The 22,174-nt window shown below is 42.7% G+C and overlaps 1 protein-coding gene across 2 annotated transcripts; it reads right to left on the reverse strand.

Annotated features, from left to right (window-relative positions):
* Positions 1–580: 580 nt before the first annotated feature.
* Positions 581–21,778, reverse strand: LOC106612701 (uncharacterized). 2 transcript variants are annotated; one of them, XM_014214127.3, is made up of 7 exons: positions 21,557–21,778; positions 12,707–12,762; positions 12,480–12,587; positions 11,185–11,307; positions 10,853–11,009; positions 10,211–10,404; positions 581–10,097 (listed from the first exon to the last, which is right to left on the reverse strand). In XM_014214127.3, the coding sequence occupies exons 1-7, from the start codon at positions 21,612–21,614 to the stop codon at positions 1,143–1,145; spliced, it is 9,651 nt and encodes a 3,216-aa protein (XP_014069602.3). In that variant the 5' UTR covers positions 21,615–21,778; the 3' UTR covers positions 581–1,142. The 2 variants fall into 2 exon arrangements, with proteins under 2 accessions (XP_014069602.3, XP_014069600.3); XM_014214125.3 differs by lacking the exon at positions 21,557–21,778 and adding an exon at positions 19,399–19,542.
* Positions 21,779–22,174: the final 396 nt, after the last annotated feature.

Raw genomic sequence — 22,174 nt, forward strand, 5'->3', positions numbered from 1 at the left:
CTTAGAAAGACAATAATTTGGAAGACGATACAACTTAATTTTTTTTTTAGGAATATTAGGTTTATTAATAATATGATCTCTTAACAACATTATTGATAATGCCACTTTGATAACACTTTGCTTTGAAAACTGCTTATTGTGAAGCCATAAGCACTGAAAACATAAGCAGAAAGGTATTTGTAAAAATCTCTCTATACGTATAAACACTGTTAAACTGTGTTATCTGTTCATGTACATGTTCTCTCCTTGTCGTGCACCATTCTATATGGTTATTTCCAATTTTCAGCTCCAACAGGCATTAAATCTGGTTAAGGAAAACTTTGTAAACTTGTTTGACAGAGGATTGCTGGGACTCTTCCCATGCAGTAGAGCACACACATTGAATTCCTACTTTCTAACTCACCAAAAAAGAAAAGGAAAATGGAGACATTGAGACATTGTTTTGTCCAAGAGGTTTTGCATTAATTTTGAAATATTTCAATCTGTTTCTTTAAACCATGGCTTAATATCAGATGATAGTTTCCTATTCTTTTAGGTTTTGTCTACTTATCTTGAGTCTCATAGAGAGTGTTGAAATGGATTGCATTGTAGAAGCCTTTAATCTTACATTTCAATGTATGGTATAATTACAAGAAATCTTCATATATCAAAAAGAAAAAACAAGCTGAAGTAAGTAAATGATGAAACCACAAATCTCACACCATCCTCAAGCCTCAGTTACATTAACACAAATCACTACTATCCTTATTACTATTCCAATCATCGGTAATATGAAAATAATTACATGTTTCATTAAGTAAGCAGGCAACATGTCAATGTATTTACATACAAATTGCTTTTGGTAAATTGGTTTGTGTTCTTTGTCAGTCTAATTCTACAATCATACCAAAGTAAATGTCGGTATATCAAATGGGAAGGCATTGAAAATAGACATTTCCTTTGGGAAATTAAAATGTGTGGTATTTTTGCATAAAAAAGATATCAACAACAATACATAATGAATTGACATTCAGATTTAAACCACTCAAATTATCAAAGATGATGAAGACTAAAATAGAAAGAAAACATGGAGGAACCTTTACAAAAACAGTCGTCACATCAGGACAGAGGGAAAATATATTACTCTCACATCTCTTCGGACTTCAGTAATTACAATGGGATAGCGATGTGTGGGTTTGACCAGTTCTGGACTCTGTTACCGTATTTTTTGTCGTCTTTGTCACCACAGTTACGGTTCCCTCCTTTGTTGTGGTAACATTCTCCTCAGACACCTCCTGCGTGGAGAACCCCATGCTTGGCATCTGGAGCCGGAAGGTACCTGCAGTTTCATCTACACCCTGGCATTGGAGCGAGGATCTGCTGCCCTGGGGAGAACCTTCTGGTGTAATGAGGAGGATTCCTGTTGAGTTGGGTTTCAGGTTGAATTTGGGGGCCTTGAACCAGGTCGACTGCTTTCCTTCCAGCTCCTTCTTGCTGCTCTCAGCCTCTGCCTGCCCCCTAGACTTCCCTGGAGCAAAGCCAATGGAGACCATGGGCGTTGGTGATTCTGAACTATCCTGATATAGCATTTCTGTCCTGGCCGACGAGGACACCACATTGTCTTGAGTTTCCTCCTCTCCTTTTGATGTCTTCTTCTTAAATCCCGGGAAGGACATTTTGCCTGATTTCACTTTCTTCCCCTTGGTTTCTCTGTCAGTTCCTGAGGACTCCTTGACAAGCTTAGCACTTATTTCAAGGTCCTCTTCTCCGCTGCCTATTTTTGAATATGGCGATGAGAACTCTATCTTTGGAAGCTTGAGCTTCACAAACTTAGCTTTATCCTCCTTGGATCCATTCTGGAATGTTGAAACTTTCTTACCATTGAGGGTGGAACTAGACCCCTCACCTTTTAGGGTTACATCAAATGAACCTGTTTTGCCTGGAGAGAAGGTGACTTTGGACATTTTTTGCTTTGCTCCCTTTGACTTGTTATCTCCATCCACGTCTCCTTCAATGCTCAAAGCAACACTCTTTTCCTTGGATCCTGACTTTCCAAATGATGGCTTCATTTTGATCTTTGGCAATCTGATTTTAGCCTCTCCAGACTCTACACTTGCTTCACATATAGTGGACATAGTGGAGTGGTCTGTTTGGGGATTCACCAAAACAAATACAGCTTTTTTAACTTTGGGCATTTTAGGGCCTTCATACTCAACCTCTGGGTCCTTTAAATGTACTCTAGCTTCAGGTGAAGAAATAGCAGGTAAAGCCACCCCGAACTTGGGTATTTTGATTTTTTGTCTTGTACTTGTATCTGCCCCTTGGTCCTCAGCTTGAGATGCTCCAATATCAAAGTCTATATCTGGTATTTTGGGGACTTTGATTCCAAGATTAGGTAATGTGAATCCATTCTCTGTGCTGGCATCTGTGCCAGTGGGCTCGGCAGAGCCTTGTTTGCTCTTTAGCCCCACAGACGGTAGAGTAACCTTTGGCATTTGAAACTTGATACCATCTTTGTTTTCTTGTTGTCCGCTGTTGACCTGAGATCTGAGACCTGAGATCTCCACATTAGGGAGTTTGAATTTTGGCAATTTAGCACTCATCTCTGGACCATGACGTTCATCCTCTTGGCTGGCTCCTTTGGATACTGAGAAGCCCACATCTGGGAGGGAGATGTTTGGCAACACAGAACCACCTGCCTTCGCATCTGCCGCCACATCTGCACCTTTGCCAAGCTTTGTCTTCTTAATCATAAATCTACCACTGGCCCCTTCATTCTCTTTCCCAGTCTTCTTTGTGGCTGCAGCTAATACTTGATCTCCATTGTTCTTCATTTTTGGTATTACAATTTTGAATTTGGTGCCTTTGACTTTTGGCCCCTTACCTTTGGTATCAGAAGTTTTAAGGTCTAAGTCAGGCAACTCTATTATTTGTCTGTCCTTCTTTCCCTCAGCTTTATGGAAGCCTATATCCAGCTCCAGATCTCCTTTTGGGCACTCTATGTCAATCGTTGGCATTTTGATTTTCATCTTATGGTCTCCCTCAGAATGTGAACCAGTTTTGTCTGAACTTTTCCCATGAACCTCAGCTTCATGGTTGGGTTTTCCAACATTCATGTCCAAATCAAGGTTGGGAGTTGTATACTTTGGTAAACCAATCAAAGGCATTTTTATCTTTCCTTCTGCCTCAGCATTGGGCTGTTTAATTTCAGCATCAATGTCACCAGAATTTCCCTTTGGCATTGTAATATCTATATTTGGCAGTTTGATTTCTGGCATCTTATATCTTCCACCCTCACCATCCATTTCCAATTCAGGTGCATTAACATCTCCAGTTTTTCCTTTTGGAAGTGATATGTCTACCTTTGGCATTTTCATATGTGGCGTCTTGAATTTTCCTCCTTCTCCCTCAATTTCCAAATTAGGTGCATTAACATCTCCAGTTTTTCCTTTTGGAAGTGATATATCAACATTTGGCATTTTCATATGTGGCATCTTCAATTTTCTGCCCCCTCCTTCAATTTCCATCTCTGGTTCTTCAATTTCTCCACCTTTTCCTTTGGGAAGTGCTATATCAATGTTTGGCATTTTCATATGTGGCATCTGGAATTTTCCTTCATCTCCCTCAATTTCCGATTCAGTTGCATTAACATCACCAGTTTTTCCTTTTGGAAGTGATATATGAATATTTGGCATTTTCATATGTGGCCTCTTGAATTTATCTCCTTCCATTTCCATTTCTGGTGCACTGATGTCTCCAGACTTTCCCTTCGAAATTGATAAGTCTACCTTTTGCATTTTAATTTGTGGCATCTTGAATTTTCCTCCCTCTCCATGAATTTTCATGTCTGGTCCTTCAATCTCTCCACTTTTTCTTTTTGGAAGTGATATATCAATATTTGGCATTTTCATATGTGGCATCTTGAATTTTCCTCCCTCTTCCTGAATTTCCATGTCTGGCCCTTCAATCTCTCCACCTTTTCCTTTGGGAAGTGATATGGCAATATTTGGCATTTTCATATGTGGCATCTTGAATTTTCCACCCCCTCCTTCAATTTCCACCTCTGGTCCTTCAATCTCTCCACTTTTTCCCTTGGGAAGTGATAAATCAATATTTGGCATTTTCATATGTGGCATCTTGAATGTTCCTCCTTCTCCTTCCATTTCAATTTCTGGTGCACTGATGTCTCCAGACTTTCCCTTCGGTAGTGATAAGTCTACGTTTGGTATCATCATATGTGGCATCTTGAATTTTCCTCCCGCTCCCTGAATTTCCATGTCTGGCCCTTCAATCTCTCCACTTTTTCCCTTGGGAAGTGATAAATTAATATTTGGCATTTTCATATGTGGCATCTTGAATTTTCCTCCCTCTTCCTGAATTTCCATGTCTGGCCCTTCAATCTCTCCACCTTTTCCTTTGGGAAGTGATATGGCAATATTTGGCATTTTCATATGTGGCATCTTGAATTTTCCACCCCCTCCTTCAATTTCCACCTCTGGTCCTTCAATCTCTCCACTTTTTCCCTTGGGAAGTGATAAATCAATATTTGGCATTTTTATATGTGGCATCTTGAATGTTCCTCCTTCTCCCTGAATTTCCATGTCTGGCCCTTCAATCTCTCCACCTTTTCCTTTGGGAAGTGATATGGCAATATTTGGCATTTTCTTATGTGGCATCTTGAATTTTCCTCCATCTCCCTCAATTTCGAATGCAGGTACATTAACATCTCCAGTTTTTCCTTTTGGAGGTGATATATCAACATTTGGCAATTTCATATGTGGCATTTTGAATTTTCCGCCCCCTCCTTCAATTTCCATCTCTGGCCCTTCAATCCCTCCACTTTTTCCTTTGGTAAGTGATATATCAACATTTGGCATTTCCATATGTGGCATCTTGAATTTTACACCTTCTCCTTCAATTTCCGCTGTGGATACATCCATTGCTCTATGTTTTCCTGTTGGAAGTGATATGTCAACCTTTGGCATTTTAATGACAGGCATCTTGAATTTTCCACTCCTTCCTTCAATTTCAACCTTGGATGCATCAATGTCACCAGTTTTTTCTTTAGGAAGTGATAAATCTATATCAGGCATTTTGATGTTTGGCATTTTAAATTTGCCTCCCTCCCCCTCAATTTTTGTTTCATGCTTGATTTTAGGCAGAGTTACATCAAGGTCAATTTTGGGTGCTGATACATCAATAGTTGGCATTTTAGGGATTTTCAGGTTTCCTTCATAACCTCTGATGTCAGCCTCAGACACATCCACCTCAGCCTTTGGGAGTAACACTTCTTGCTCAGATTTCTTGGCAGCTGGCAGGGATATCTCCACTGATGGTATTTTTACCTTTCCTTCGACATCTAGTTCAGCACCGGGTCCACTCCTGTCAAAGTCTATCTCCTGTGAGCCAAACCCTGGCATGGAGAACTTTGGCATTGTGATTGTATCATCGGGTGCATGAAAGCCACCTTTCCCTTTCATTCCACTATCCATTGAGACATCTATTTCTCCCTCTGGTAGTTTACCTTTAGGAGATGACTTCTTAAACTTTGGGAATTTTAGTCTATATTTTCTATTTGTTTTGTCCTCTGGATGTTCTATACTGATCCCTGGCTTTGGAATGTCCACTTTCCCTTTTTTTGTCTTGATTTCCACATCAGGGCTGGCTATTGATACATCTTTCTTAGATATTCCAAACATTGGCATTTTCATTTTGGGCTTCGTTAGTTTACCTTCTATTTTTCCATCTCCGCGTACGCCGGCTGATGCTGGTCTGCCCTCAATTTCCGCTCGTGGGGGGCTAATATCAATATCATCCTCTGTGCCATATCCTTCTAGGTTTACATCTCCACTAGACTTTCCACCAAATTTAGGGAGAGAAAATCTTGGCTTTTTAAGAGAGACATCTGGCATGTCAAAACTTGACCCAGAGGATGGCCTACCACCCTCTGCTTTTAGTAGCTCCACCTCTTCCCTATCATCTCCTTTAGCTTTTGACAGCCCAGAGTCTAAGTCAACCTTTGGTGCAGATATGTCTACTGTTGGCAGTTTAACAGTTGGTAACTTGACACCACTCCTACCCTCTGCTTCGATTTTGGGCATTTTAAACTTCCCCCCTTTGACTTCAAGGCCTTCTTTGACATCACCCACTGGGTGCTTCATCTTTGGTAGTGACACATCAAATGAGGTCATATGAAACTTTCCTCCATTTCCAGAATGTTCTTCAATGTCAGTTTCTCCCTCTGCTTTTCCTTTTGGAAGTGAAATATCAATCTTTGGCATTTCAAACTTCCCTCCTTTGATGTCCGGTCCTTCTAAACTGACATCTGGTCCTAGTGACTTCATTTTTGGAAGGGAAACGTCAAATGTAGGCATATGAAATCTTCCTCCTTTTCCAGAATGTCCTTCAATGTCAATTTCCCCCTCCATTTTTCCTTTGGGAAGTGAAACATCAATCAATGGCATTTCAATATTTCCACCTCTGGCTTCGGGGCCTTCTACTTTGACTTCACCTTCAGGCAACTTCCAAAAAGGAAGGGAAATGTCATTTGAGGGCATGTGAAACTTGCCCCCTTTGCCACCATGCCCCTCAACCTCAAGATCTTCTTCAGTTTTCCCTTTAGGAAGAGAAATGTCAATGTTAGGTATATGTATTTTGTTGCCTTTCCCTTCCGGTCCCTCTAGTTTGATGTCACCCTCTGGGAGCTTCATTTTTGGTAGCGATACATCAAACTTTGGCATATGAAACTTTCCTCCTTTTCCAGAATGTCCTTCCATGTCAATTTCTCCCTCTGCTTTTCCTTTTGGAAGTGTAATATCAATTGTTGGAATTTCAAACTTTCCACCTTTGGCTTCAGGGCCTTCTACTTTGACTTCACCCTCAGGCAACTTCATTTTTGGAAGAGAAATGTCAATTGAGGGCATGTGGAACTTTCCACCTTTGCCACCATGACCGTCAACCTGAAGATCACATTCTGCCTTCCCCTTTGGAAGAGAATTGTCAATGGCAGGCATATGTATTTTGCCACCTTTCACTTCTGGCCCCTCTAATTTCATGTCACCATCATTTGACTTCATTTTTGGCAAGGACATGTCGAATGTGGGCATGTGAAACGTTCCTTTTTTCCCCAAATGTCCTTCAATGTCTATTTCCCCTTCTGTTTTTCCTTTTGGAAGGGAAATATCAATCTTTGGCATTTCAAACTTTCCACCTTTCACATCAGGGCCTTCTAGGCTGACTTCTCCTTCTGGTGTCTTCATTTTTGGAAGTGATATATCCAATGCTGGCATTTGGAACTTGCCTCCATTTCCAGACTGTCCTTGAGTGTCAATCTCACCCTTTTCCTTGGGAAGGGAAAAGTCCATTGTTGGCACATGAAACTTCCCTCCTTTGATGTCCAGTCCTTCTAAACTGACATCTGGTTCTAGTGACTTCATTTTTGGAAGGGAAACGTCAAATGTAGGCATATGAAATCTTCCTCCTTTTCCAGAATGTCCTTCAATGTCAATTTCCCCCTCCATTTTTCCTTTGGGACGAAAAATATCAATTGATGGCATTTCAATCTTTCCCCCTCTGGCTTCGGGGCCTTCTACTTTGACTTCACCTTCAGGCAACTTCATTTTTGGAAGGGAAATGTCAATTGAGGGCATGTGAAATGTGCCCCCTTTGCTTGCATGTCCCTTAGCTTCTCCTTCCATTTTTCCTTTTGGAAGAGAAATGCTCATCATTGGCATATTAATGTTCCCCCCTTTGACTTCAGGGCCTTCTAGTCTGACTTCACCACCTGGTGTCTTCATTTTTGGAAGTGATATATCGAATGCTGGCATTTGGAACTTGCTTCCTTTTCCAGAATGTCCTTCAGTGTCAATTGCTCCCTTTCCCTTGGGAAGGGAAAGGTCAATTGTTGGCATATGACACTTTCCTCCCTTGACTTCTGGTCCTTCTAAACTGATATCTGCTTCTGGTGACTTCATTTTTGGAAGAGAAATGTCACATGTGGGCATATGAAATTTTCCTCCTGCTTCAGAATCTCCTTCAACATTGATGTCACCTTCCACTTTTCCTTTTGGTAGCGAAATGCCAATTGTAGGCATTTTAAACTTCCCTCCTTTGACTTCAGGTCCCTCTGTGTTGACCTTACCCTCTGGTGACTTCAATTTCGGGAAAGAAATGCCGAATTTGGGCATCTTAAACTTGCCCCCTTTACTGACATGGCCTTCAATGTTATCTTCTCCCGCTGTTTTGCCTTTTGGAAGGGAAACATCAATATTTGGCATCTCAGCCTTTCCACCTTTAATTTCAGGGCCTTCTACTTTGGCTTTACCCTCTGGTAACTTCACTCTTGGAGCAGAAATATCAAGTGAAGGCATGTGAAACTTTCCGCCTTTAGATGCATCTCCTTCAACGCTCATGTCACCTTCTGTTTTTCCTGTTGGAAGTGAACAATCTATAGTGGGCGTATGAAATGTGCTGCCTTTCACATCAGATCCTTCTATTTTCATGTCACCCTTTGGTAACTTTATTTTTGGAAGAGAGACATCAAATGAGGACATTTGAAACCCTTCTACATCGACTTCTGTTCCTGACGACCTCATTTTTGGAAGAGAGAACTTTCCTTCTTTTCCTACATTTGCATCAATGCTGACTTCACCCTCTGTTTTTCCTTTGGCAAGGGAAATATCAAGTGTGGGCATTTCAAACTTTCCCCCTTTCAATTCAGGTCCCTCTAACCTGGCATCACCCTTTGTTTTAGGAAGCGAAATGTCGCATGAGGGCATTTTGAACCTACCTCCTTTTCCAGAATGTCCCTCAACGTTAATATTCCCCTCTGCTTTTCCTTTAGGGAGAGATATGTCAATAGAGGGCATTTTAATTTTGCCACCCTTCACTTCAGGTCCTTCTACATTCATTTCTCTCTCTGATGTCTTCATTTTTGGTAGAGAAATGTCAAATGTGGGCATCTGAAATTTACCTCCTTTTCCTAAGTATCCTTCAATGTCCACCTCTCCCTCTGCTTTACCTTTCGGGCGTAAAAGGTCAACTTTTGGCATGTTCAACTCCCCTTTGACTTCAGGCCCCTCTATATTCATATGCTCCTCTGAAGACTTGAATTTTGGAAGAGAAACATCGAAAGTTGGCATTTTGAACTTGCCTCCTTTTCCAATGTGTCCTTCCACATCAACATTGGTTTCTGCTGGTATCATCTTTGGCAGGGAAATGTCAACAATTGGCAGGCAAATTTTTCCACCCTTTTCTGGACCTTCAAAATCCATGTTAGATGATCCAATCTTTGGAAATGAGATGTCAGTTTTGGGCATGGATATATTTGGCCCTTTAAAAAAGGGTCCCTCTGTCTCATCTGGCACTGTACGCCGGGTGTCCAGCTGTAGATCTATGTTGGGTGCAGAGATGTCAATAGCTGGCATTTTAATGCCAGATAGCCCTGTTGACCCTTCAGCTAAACGTTTTGCTTTTATCTCACCATCAATTTCGTCAGAGTGGCAGGCTGAGGGGAGTTTTAATGAAAGCTCTACCTCTCGGTGCATCAATTTTGACCCCTCCTTGACTTTCACATCTGGTTTCTGTAGGTCAACGTCCTTGTTTCCAGATGGCAAACTGAATTCCACTGAGGGTGGTGTGAATTTAACATCCGGAGGTTTCAGGTCCAGGGACCCTTCAGACAAGGCAGTGTCTGATTTAGTCTTTTTTGTTTTAGGGAAATGAATTCCGAACCTGTGGCCCTTTCCTTTGACTTTAGCTCCAGGCACGTCTGGCAGGGAGACATCAGCCTGTCCCGCTGGTTCTGTTATGTCAACTTCTCCTGTAGCCGCCTCAGCACCATTTGCTTTCATCCTGGGACACCTTATCATTCTCTTCTTCCTGCCAGTGGCGACCACTCCTCCATGCTGCTCAGTTCCCTCTGCCTTCCCATCCTTCCTCAGCTTGAACTTGGGGAAGGCAAACTCCACGTCAACGGGGTTGAGCTCCACCTTGGAAGGTGATCCCTCCATCTCCAACTCTGCTCCAGTGCTCCCTTTCTTGTTCTCCTTCAGCCTTTTCAATCCAAAACGTCCTCCCCTCTTTTTCTTCGCTTTGAAAGGTTTGATGCTCTTGACACTCTGCAACAGAGATGCAAGTATGAGTTAGGTGGACACGAAGCTGATGAATCTGGAATACCCAGTTGTATATCTCATTATCACATTGGCAATTACAAATACTATCATAGCCGTACCATTTTCTGCATCTTGGTTTTGGGTCCTTTCAGTTCCAAGCTGGTGGCGCCAGGGTGCATGGTGACATCAGCACCGGCGATCGTCCTCTTCAGGAAAAAGGAGACTTTATAAGGCTCTGCACACTGCAAGATCTTCAGGGCATCCTCATACTTCACATTGTCAAAGTAGACTCTTGCACTGAGCAACTGATCTCCTGCAAGGACACCAATCAACCAGACAAAAGTGAATATGAGATAAAGAGAACTGGGGGAAATATTGAAGTCTTATAGTTGTGGTTTGCTTTTGACAATCAAAGGGAGGATGTGAAAGGGAATGGCATTTTTGATGTTTACATTTTATTTGCCCAAGATAATGTACATTATGCACGTCAAAACAAGGTGATTGATCAATGACATTACTTACAATAAATTACACAATACACTTAATGGAAGTTACACAAGGAAAGGATGCTGATGGGGAGAAACAAGATGGTTTCAACATTTTCAGTTATTTCTAGTATGGAATTAATTGTATGTTTTAATAGTTTACTGTTTGACATTCTCATTGCTATTTCTATCTATTAAACTAGTCCATAACTAATTTACCTCAGCTGTGTCTCATGGCTTTATATTCATGCAACTCTAATTTCCCCGTCCAGTTACCTTGCTGGAGGCTAAGATGCTTTGCTGCTGTGGAGTCTTTAAGGACGTCCTTAATGAAGATGCCTCGCTCCCCTCCACCTGTGACACTGTAGCCACTGGCTCCAGCCTCAGCCTCTGTCTCCATCACAACCTCCACCACCTCAGATGCAGTTTCCTCCTGTAGAGACACACCAGAGGAGAGGGTTTCCTCACAAGTCTCTTGTCTTCAAACGTAAACAGTAGAATGGCACGCGATTCTGAGTGTTTTCTGCGCATGTGTAAATATCTACAGTGATATCACCAAACAACGTGGTTACTGTTTCATGAGTATTAGTTGTTTCTTGGCTCTTTACCACCGCTTGGGCCTCGGTTGAAGAATCCATCTCTGCTTCGGCCAAATGAGACGTCTCTTTCAGGTGGCTTCTCTTCAGACTCAGCACCTGCTTCAGCTCTGCATGAAGTTTCTCTTTCTGAACCTAAAAAAGGAAGGAAGCATTGTATCCGTGTTGATGGCTCAGTTGATTGGACTGTGATAGTAATGACAATAGTTTCGTCATGGGTTCAAATCCAGCATGGGCCACACACAATATAGGTTATTGTGTGTTAACTGTAAGTCCTTTGGATAAAAGTATTTGGCAGGTAAATTACCTTGTAAGCATAGGGGATTGAACCCCAATAAGCTTGATGCGTGTGTTTGTGCTTGCACCAATTAAAATAGCCTATGAATCCTTTGGGATATGGAGAGAAAATACCTATTAGGGATTGACAGAATACCTTCATTATAGCCACTCTCATTCTGAGATTAGAGACATTATTTCTCTAATCACATGGGCTTGGACACTCTATAAGCTTTGTGTGAGCTGCAGCCCTGACCCAAACCTTACTGACTGAAGTACAATGACACAGTCAAAACCTGCTGAGGTCATTCTCTCTCCTGGTCGCTTTTCTCAACCGAAACAACCATTCATTTCGCCAAGCTCTGCAGAGATGCCACTGTTTTCATACAGTAGGTGGCAGGGCACAGAGGCAACTACAATTGACATCTTGTGTTAGCACACCAGGTGTTGGGGACTAGAGGATATGTCATAAACATTATTATAATGCATAATACTGTTGTCAATTCTGAAATGCTTCAACTTTATTTTTTTTAAATAGTATATACGAGCGACGTGAAAATATTATATGCCAGTGAGTGCATGTCCATAAACACACAGTGTATTGTTTTCTTTCCTGAATTATATTTAGATCCCTCCCATGTACATAATTCCGAGTGTCAGCTCCTCCCCTCAGACGCTATAGGGTCCTACATGTTAGCTGAACAGGTCTAAGCACTCCTTCATTCCCATGTCTATCATAAAGTGAGCTGGGTTAGTACGCCACTGACAGAATGTAAGGGAAATGTGCAATATGTATTATGTATGTGGCTATATGTGAAGTGTACAATGTGCATGACAGGGGTAACATGCAATGTATGTATTATGTTGAGTGTGTAATGTACAGTGACTATTTTGTATACTGATAAGCTTTGTGTGAAAACTGTCTTGGTACTGACACTAAGACAGTTTTCCCCTCGGGGACATTAAAGTTCACCATATCCTATCCTTCCCTGGCTTGAGTGTGTTAGGGTATCCAAACAGTCTCCACTCACCACTCTCTCTGGGCTCTCCTGGTCCTCTGGGGAGGCACTGTGGTGAGGGTTGGCGTGGGGGGCGGTGGGAGGCCTGTCCGAAGGGGGAGACCGCCTTTTCTCTTTCACCTGGCTCAGTAGAGGAGATACCAAGTTTAACAGGTCAGTAAATAGCACTGCAGTACACCACTTCATATATGGTATATAGCATCTCTTGAACAAGTGAAAGCCAGATAGTGGCTACTCACGGCTGGTTCTCTGGCCTGGGTAAATACATTACTTTCTTCCAATTCTCTGTCAGAGTCTGCAGACAGAAGGAGATTGGGTCAATGTTGGCGTGTTATGCACTGACAGAGGACAAATCAGAGATCTCAACCAGACTACATCACTTCATAGATATAATCAATGGCTTTACTTTGTCTGCTTTGACCCCATTTCTACATTGGCATGACATAATGTCATGGATACATGGATACAACACATGGATACAAGACGACACGTTCTCTATATAAAAATGTTTTAGCTTGCGGCATGCTCATCGATTTCCAACCATTTGGTTTTGTGACCGGCCTCTCAGACTGCGGTACATTGCTATGGCACTCTTGGAATTATTTCCACGGTTTTGCATATCCCTGCACCACCCACCCTAGCCCCTCAATACCCTTCTACTTATAGGTAGGAGGCACTTGACTTTTTCCCACTATATGGTTTGCTCCCCAGCAATGTCATGCATGTCCTTCCTACCCTTTTGGGTTTCATGTGATGGCTTTTTGATCTGCTTTGGCATGTGTGTTTATGCGTGTGTGCGTGTTTGTCAAGGGGGATCCAGTATTCAGTGTCAGCATATTTCTCATGCCTCTATGGGTGGTGTCGGGTGTCTCAGCCGGTCACGAGAACAAATTACAGACATTCAGAGAGCTCTTGTACAAGATGGCTAAACATTGTGAAAGCAGCAACACCCGCCTTGGATAGTATGCTTCATGAGTACTGGACATTTCAATAATAAGGGTGTTGCGCATCTGATCTTTTATGATCTATATAACGTTAATACCGGTATCAAGAAATAGCTAAATGACTCTAACTTCTTGACATAGCTAAATTAAACAAACCTTTGAGCTTGTGTCCATAATACCCAGGTAAAACAGAGTTCAAATTATACCGTGACATTCAGGGAAGTCTCTATTTTTTTCATGGGACACCCTAGTCTCTTTGTGCACAAGCTTGACATTTTTTGATGGGCCTAATCATAAAGATGTCATTTAACGGTAAAAATGTATTACCTTTTAATGTGCCATGAACACATGAACACAACCAGGCATGATGTTTTCACCTGATTGTCAAACAAATCACTTCAAAATGTAGGCTACCTGCGCATGTTCGCCCACTCTAAAATTATTTGCACAGTGCACTGTGCACAGTGCACCCATTTGATATATGGAAAGAGACATCTGTTAGAAAACACCAATAAGTGTAATGACATCAGGCGATTGTCATTAGGTCTACACTCTTGTAGCCTGAATTAATTCATGCGTTTTGCTGACAAAAATACCTTTTTTGTAGAAAGAAAAGTCGGGGCTGAATACAAGACTGTCCCGGGATGACAAATGCAGCCACGTTATTCACATTTTTTAAACCATGACACAGAGGTGGGGGTGTTTGTTTCATTCGGGATTAAGCTATTATTTGAATATTTACCACTGTAGCAGTAGGCTACAAATGGCATTTTAAACAAATAGGAGAATGGCTACATTTGCATTATTTAGAGTTTGACTTTTGTTGCATTTAAGGGGGCTCCCCAATTAGATTTGATAATTAAGTAACAGACCTTGACTTGGGGGTCAGCTATTTGCTTCTAGGATATGGGAAAGGACAGGGCAGTTCACTAACATTCTCCCAACATCAAACAGCCTGATCCCAGTCTCATCAGGGTGTCAGTCAGAACACTGGTTAAGAATGGGATAATAATGGGATCTTGTGATGTGTGGCCTTGTTTTTGGCGGATTGTGCAACAACAACAACGCCAGAGGAATGAAAGCGATATGAGCTATCTAATCTCCAATTAAGCAACATCTAATTGAATTATAATTGAAATATGTTTTTACTGTGGAGTTGTTATGAAGTCAGGTTTCTGCCATTGGTATTGTGCCCTTTGTATGGTACTCTGCATTGCTTTCATAAATAAACCCTTTTAAATATACCTGCACGACTGAGTTCTTAGCATAGACCTACCCTTTTCCATCATAGTATTTGATACTGGAATTGTCTCTCTGAAGAAGAATGTTGTTCAAGGACTACAAGCAAATTGACCACACAGATCTAGAGAGGTCTCAGGGAGATGCTTTCAGCAGTGGAGACCAGACTGTTTCACTCACAGAGTTCCAACAAATACACAGTGTGTGTGTACTATGTAGTAGGAAATGGGCCTAATATATTCACCTAATGAATATTTAAATATCCCCACATATAGTAAACATAGCTCTGATAGGAAGTGCTGTGTGTCTCATTTGCTCTGTATATATTTTGCAGTAGTTGAGTCCTAGGGGCTTCCAGGTCAGTCACTTTAAACAGTGATTTGGCTAGTCATCTAGACACCATGTCCAAATACTAATAGAATTCTGCAGAGGATAAATTGTGTTTGTTTTTCTCCATCATTTTGAAAGTTACAGTAATCGGGTTAGCAACTAGGCAACTAAAAGAGAGTCCTCCAAAGTGGGAAGAAAATCAATTTCACTTGGAATGAAAACATTGGAAAGTAATCTACAGTAACCATCACATTGACAGTCTACCACCAGTTACCTCATATGTACAGCCATAGTATGTAGTATTAAGACACACACAGAACAGCTACAGACCTGCTGTGTGGAGAAAGCTAACCTGATTGGTGCTAATTCAATAAATGTCATGAGACCCAGGATGAAGAGGAAGGACCCTTTGTGTACGCTATTAATCAATACTATTCCTGTAATAAGTTGACGTGCAAATATATCAACCAAATAGCATCACGATTTACAGAGAAAAAGTGGTTAGTGTGTGTACAACTCGGGGATAAAGTTATTCTAAAGCTATTGGATTTGGAGAAACAGTTTATTCAAACAGTTCAATGCCGGGGCACATTATGATTCATGAAGAGACCTCATAAAACTGCTACACATAGATTTAAGTGTTCCCAAATGCCCCCATCTGTTTTCGTCAGTTATTGATCTCTACTTTCCCACGAAGATGGACTACTTCCACTAGATGGGACCTATGCCAACTTGAGTTGTGGTGGTGAACATTTTTTTAAAAATGTATTCCCCCAACTGTGTCCAAAACAAACCCACATTAGACTCCACGACGTTAACTACTGGATGTTGTCAATTCCCTGTTTATCAGGCCAATGAAAGGGAAGCCCTACTCTGCATAGCTGGCATTCCCAGAAATGTTTGAGACTTTAAACCATACAGATTATTTAGTTTCATCTGTCCACAGAATATTTTGCTAGTAGCACTGTGGAACATCCAGGTGCACTTTTGCAAACTTCAGACGTGCAGCAATGTTTTTTTTGGACAGCAGTGGCTTCTTCAGTGGTGCCCTCCCATGAACACCATTCTTGTTTAGTGTTTTACATATTGTAGACTCATCAACAGAGATGTTAGCATGTGTTCCAGAGATTTCCGTAAGTCTTTAACTGACACTAGGATTCTTCTTAACCTCATTGAGCATTCTGTGCTGTGCTCTTAAAGTCATCTTTGTAGGACGGCCACTCCGAGGGAGAGTAGCAACACTGCTGAACAATTTGTCTTACCGTGGACTGATGAGCATCAAGGCTTTTAGAGATACTTTTGTAACCCTTTCCAGCTTTACACAAGTCAACAATTCTTAATCTTGGGTCTTCTGAGATCTCTTTCGGTCGAGGCATGGTTCACATCAGGCAATGCTTCTTGTGAATAGCAAACTCACATTTTGTAAGTGTTTTTTATAGGGCAGGGCAGCTCTAACCAATGTCTCCAATCTTGTTTCATTGATTGTACTCCAGGTTAGCTGACTCCTGACTCCAATTAGCTTTTGGAGAAGTCATTAACCTAGGGGTTCACATACTTTTTCCAACCTACACTGAATGTTTAAATGATGTATTCAATATAGACAATAAAAATACAATAATTTGTGTGTTATTAGTTTAAGCAGACTGTGTTTGTCTGTTGCTGTGACTTAGACGAAGATCAGATCTAATTTGATGACCAATTTATGCAGAAATCCAGATCATTCCAAAGGGTTCACATACTTTTTCTTACCGCTGTACATATATCTCAGATACAATATCCTATTTAAAAACCGAACTTGATGAAACAGGAGACATCTATAATTTATCGTGGTTGCCTTGGACTGTTAATAATTCAGCATGTTGGCAAAATACGGTTTCAGTGTCTGTGTGACTTGTGAATACATACATACAAACATACATGTCTGGTCTAAACATGGAGATAATCAGTCCTATGACTCTGGTGAGAGGTAAGGTATAGTAGTACCCAACGTGGATTCCTAAAGCATCATGTGCTCCCTGAACATAAATCAGACAGAGTATTAGCAGAGTCTGTAGTCAGGTAATGCACAACGTGAATACACAAAACTAACATGTAACAGTGAACTGAAAATGGGATTGTCTTAGACAGAGATGTCTGTCTTTGAAGAGAACTATGGGAACTGAAGTTCAGACATAGAGAGGATCTGATTGTCCTTTGAAAGCTCAGATGGAAAAATGAGCCACACCCTGGAGCGGACAGGAAATATCTCTTTGTAAACAGGAAACTGGGATATTTTGTGAGATAACTACTCAACAAGGAGGGCAAGACGCAAACAACCTTCCTTCTCCCATGATAATTAAGCAATAAGGCCAAGGGGGTGTGGCATATGGGCCAATATAACACGGCTAAAGGCTGTTTTTAGGCACAACGCAAAACTCTGAGGTGCATTTTTGCTATTGTAAACTGGATACCAACGTAATTAGAGCAATAAAAATAAATGTTTCATCATACCCGTGGTATACGCTTTGATATACAACGGCTGTCAGCCAATCAGCATTTAGGGCTCGAACCACCCAGATTATAATGTCAAATATAGCACTGTTGGGTGATGAATAATGTATTCAAAGCACTGGCATACATCTTAAATCCAGCTTTTATCTGTGTATTTTGATGGCAGTTTTCCTGTGTCAAACTGTGTTTCCTTGTGAGTTTCCCCAGCTTCCTCCAAATCGCCCAACCACCTCTTGACCCTACTACTTCCTCATCTACTACCGACCCGCCCACTGCTCAAGAAACCTGTCGCTAGGAAACTGTCCTAATTAGTTTTCTTATACACATTAGTTCATACTAACTCTGTCACACTCCCCTACAGCTCAAACAGGATAGGATTCCTGTGATATTATACCACGGAATCCTACACTTTCCCAGTAAATAAAAACTCCCATAAACGTTAATATTTCCATTAAAATCCTTCTTATGATATATCTATAACCCTCTGGCTTGGCTGAATCCACAGCATTGTTGAGGGTCCCATACAGTCTCCCTATTTCAGACGTGATTTTGGGAGGGTTAGCTGCCGCCATGCAGTATTATAAACATCTATCCATAGTATATCAATAACATTCATACCAGATCCGTGCAGTGACGTTAACTCCAGAGCAGACTGTACCCCCCACCCCCCCGGATGGTGCTGGTGTCCCATTAACACATTTGACCCCCCCCCCCCCCCCCCCCCCCCCAGAGGAATGGCAGGGGGATCACACACACAGACATTCAACACATGCCATCAAAGGGAGGAGAGGGCTTTGGGAACACGACCCCACCAAGCTGCACTGCTTCTTGACACAGTGCTCGCTTAACCCGTAAGCCAGCTGCACCAATGTGTCGGAGGAAACTCCGTACAGCTGGCGACCACAGTCAGCGTGCACTGCGCCTGGCCCGCCACAAGGAGTCGCTAGAGCACGATGGGACAAGAACATCCCAGCCGGCCAAACCCTCCCCTAACCCGGACGACACTGGGCCAATTGTGCACCACCTCATGGGTCTCCCGGTCACGGCTGGCTGCGACACAGCCCAGGATCAAACCCGGGTCTGTAGTGACGTCTTTAGCACTGCGATGCAGTGCCTTAGACATCTGCGCCACTTGGGAGGCCAGCTTATACTTTTACACAATACTTATATGTCTGTTATTGTCATTCCAACCTAGCCTTAACCCTGGGTGGGTCTTGCCCTCAATAGCGGGTTTGCCATTCTACCCACCTTGCCATGGCATCCCAAGCTGTTGGGCTGGGGAGCAACACTCAGATCCTGTGACTGGCAGGTTGCAGCTGTTGCCCGTGTGTAAAAGTAAGACGAAGTGTTTGAAACAACCGCGCGCTGCTGCTACCTATCAGTAGTCTATGCACGTGGGAACAGCAGCAGGCAGCAGCAACCATGCTGAGCATATTGTGTGGTGACATAGCCCTATGTTATCAACAATACAAGTGGCATTTGTCCTTCTAAATGGCCTGTGCACTTATCCAACAAACAATAGCTATGTTCTCAATACCTAAGGGTGTGCAGTCTCCAGACTGCAGTCTATGCTGCACAACCCTTTGCACAGTTGGACAAACTTTTCTATAAAATAAGGGGGAAAGAACATTCTCAAACAACGATGCAGATAACTAGATGAAAAGATATGACATGAACTATACTTAAGTATATTACCACCAGTGATCTTGATTCCATTCTGCATAATGTACAAACATTTGAACAGCCATAACACAGAGGTTAAAAAAGTCCTGCCACTATCCTAACCTGAGATACATGCACCACAGGCACCTACCCACTGCAACAATCCCCTCTTCCACATGAACTGTCTACAAACTCTCAGATCTAACAAGTCATAAGGAGTCAGATGTCAGACAATTCCACTGTAGTGAGATTGAGACTCATCCTACCTGGTTGATACCACTGTCTCAGTGTGCTTCCTCCCTGGGTAGAGGGGAGAGATTCACCAGGCTGATGAGCTGAAATCATACACTGTTCTCTGTCAAACTCTCACTCACTCTCTCCTGATCACCCTGTTACCAGTCAGCCTGTCCCTTCACTGAAACCTCAGTGGGGAAATATCTAGGTGGGACGTAACGAGAACACTGATTGGACGAGGGCAAAGGGATGCCCCCATATTAGGAAGGTGAGGGGCAGGACTATCAAGATAGGAGGAGGAGGAAGGGGCCAAAAACTTTGACAGGACTCAGTCAGAATTGCATGAGCTTTCTCCTGCTGCAGATTTGAGAAAAAGACAGGGGACTACTCTTCTTCAGCGACATGTAAATTGCCTGACTGGCTGGCTGCTGGTGACACTGTTTAAATTCCCTGAGGAGTCAAACAAAGTGGTGGAATAACAAAAGGAATTGTCTTCAGATCTGGGGTACTGAAGCTGATGTTGTGGGGCTATTTTTATCCCTAGAGCTCCAAATAAGAACAGGCCTGGGGTCTTCATTTAGAGAAAGTGTGACTTCTGGGGAGAGCAGCTGTTGTTGTGAGCTTAACACTGAGTGTGCTGTGCGTTTTCATGGCCTGTTATAAACTGCCCTGCTTGCAGAGCTGAGATAGTGAAAGTGAGTGCTGTGGTGGTTAGTAACCACACTGCCTAGATAGACATGGAGTAATAGCCTCCATTCTGCCAGCTGGACCCCCATGTGAGCCACACAGGTGGTCCCAGTGAGACCAGACCCTGGCCAGGGACCCAAGCCCACTACTGAAGGCTGCCAGGGGGATCAGGCCACTTGCATTGTCCTAACGATGTCATTGTTGCATTACGCCGCTAACACAAAACCAGGATTTAGACAGGGGGGTGAGGAGCATTGGGGGGTGAGTTGAGGCGGGCAGCTGGCTTGGCACGGGACAGATTGTCCCAGCGGCACAGCAATCCCTTCGTGTCAGCAGTTCACTGTGCCAGGGCCAGGGAAACCGGAGCTGGCTGGCTGTGGGGGGCTACAGGGGAAAACAACCCCACTGGGATCTGGGATGGGCTCTGCTCAGGGGACAGCTGCAGGCCATAGTGTTGACTGACTCCAGAGGTTGGTCACATATGGTCACATGATCTGTCTGGTCTTTAACCGTGTGTGTGTGTGTGTGTGTGTGTGTGTGTGTGTGTGTGTGTGTGTGTGTGTGTGTGTGTGTGTGTGTGTGTGTCTGTGTGTGTGTGTGTGTGTGTGTGTGTGTGCGTGCGTGCGTGCGTGCGTGCGTGCGTGCGTGTGTGTGCGTGTACATGTGTGCACTGAAAAAAAAATATAGACGGAGCAGACACAAGCCCAACATCTATAGATGATGGGAAGAAAAGCATTTCTTCAAGCTCGCTAATATGACTGCACTATGTGAGGACAGAAACCCAGACATTTGATATGGTAAAGCTAATATGAAATGTACAAACATGGCAACCAGAAAACATATATCTGCTAAGCATCCCCTCCAGCTATGGATCCCTGTCTCAGACCAGGACAAAATCCAAGCATTTAAGAAGACACAAGAAGGAAACAGATCTCAGTAGATAAGCCAGCACAGACGTCATATAACACCAGGAATGTCTGCCAGATAAGGTTATACTATCTTAACACAACTGTCAGCTAAACAATGCTCATATCCTCTTCTCATTTCACCATGACCAGGACCTCCGTCTAGGTGTATTTATAGAGAGACTTGGTGGGGAACCACCCTTTAACATAAATAACAAGAGCAAGAGATGGAATTTGTCTGTGATATGTTTCAGAAGGGAGGTCAACTGGAGTGGTAGGGGTTGCTAGTGCTACCACACAGCACGACATTAAAGCAAGTGGATGGTTAAAACTAAGAACTGATTTGAGTTGCATCTCTTCATAGAAAAAAACAGTTCATGTGAAATAAAAGCCACTTTGGAACACACATTTCTTCCAATAAAAATAGATTGGATTAACCAATAGATTTGATTCAAGACAGAATAAGTCAATGTTGTCACTCATCAATATTGTGTCACCAGAGACTCATCTATTGAATGCAACTCAACAAAGCAATGTCTATCACAATGGGGCTAATGAATAGCAGTTCCCCCATCACTCGTCCCCCATCCCTACTGACCTGCATTGGAAGAGGGTGTCCAGGTGACTCTGAATATCCCACGTAGACACTCACACATGGTCCGAAGAGACGCAAACCCACAGAGCACACACACACAAACACACTTTGACACACTGAGAAACAAACAAAAAGAGAGAGATGGGTGCAACTGAATGGACAGATAATTATCTGAAGGTTAGCACTCTGTCTGTCAGTAGGCAGGTGGAAGACCTGGCTGTTGCTGGGCTAGTGTGTAAAAAGAGGGTCCCAGGCTGGGAAAAAGAGAGCGAGAGGGATAGATAGAGAGGGAGGGATAGATGGATGGATGGAGAGAGAGAGGCCGACAGGAGCGAGACGGGACAGAATGGGGCCACATTAGCTCAAGTTGAGAGTCAGCAGTTTGGGTGTCCCCCTGGTAAAGCCCTACTCTTTTGTTCGGTGGCGGGATGGCTTTAGCCCCAGCCCAACACGGCCTTGTAAGCAGGCTTAGTGTTAACTGGCCAATGGACACCATGTCAGACAAAGCTCAAAATCAGCCACAATATAATCAAAAGAAAAACACATTCCCCCTGCCTATCCTGTGGTTAACACGCCAACAGGTAGCCTAGTAAGATTATCATACTGTACAGTTAGTCACAC

This window comes from Salmo salar, chromosome 09 (genome assembly GCF_965601325.2).
Source record: "Salmo salar chromosome 09, fSalSal1, whole genome shotgun sequence".
In the NCBI taxonomy this organism is placed as follows: domain Eukaryota; kingdom Metazoa; phylum Chordata; class Actinopteri; order Salmoniformes; family Salmonidae; genus Salmo; species Salmo salar.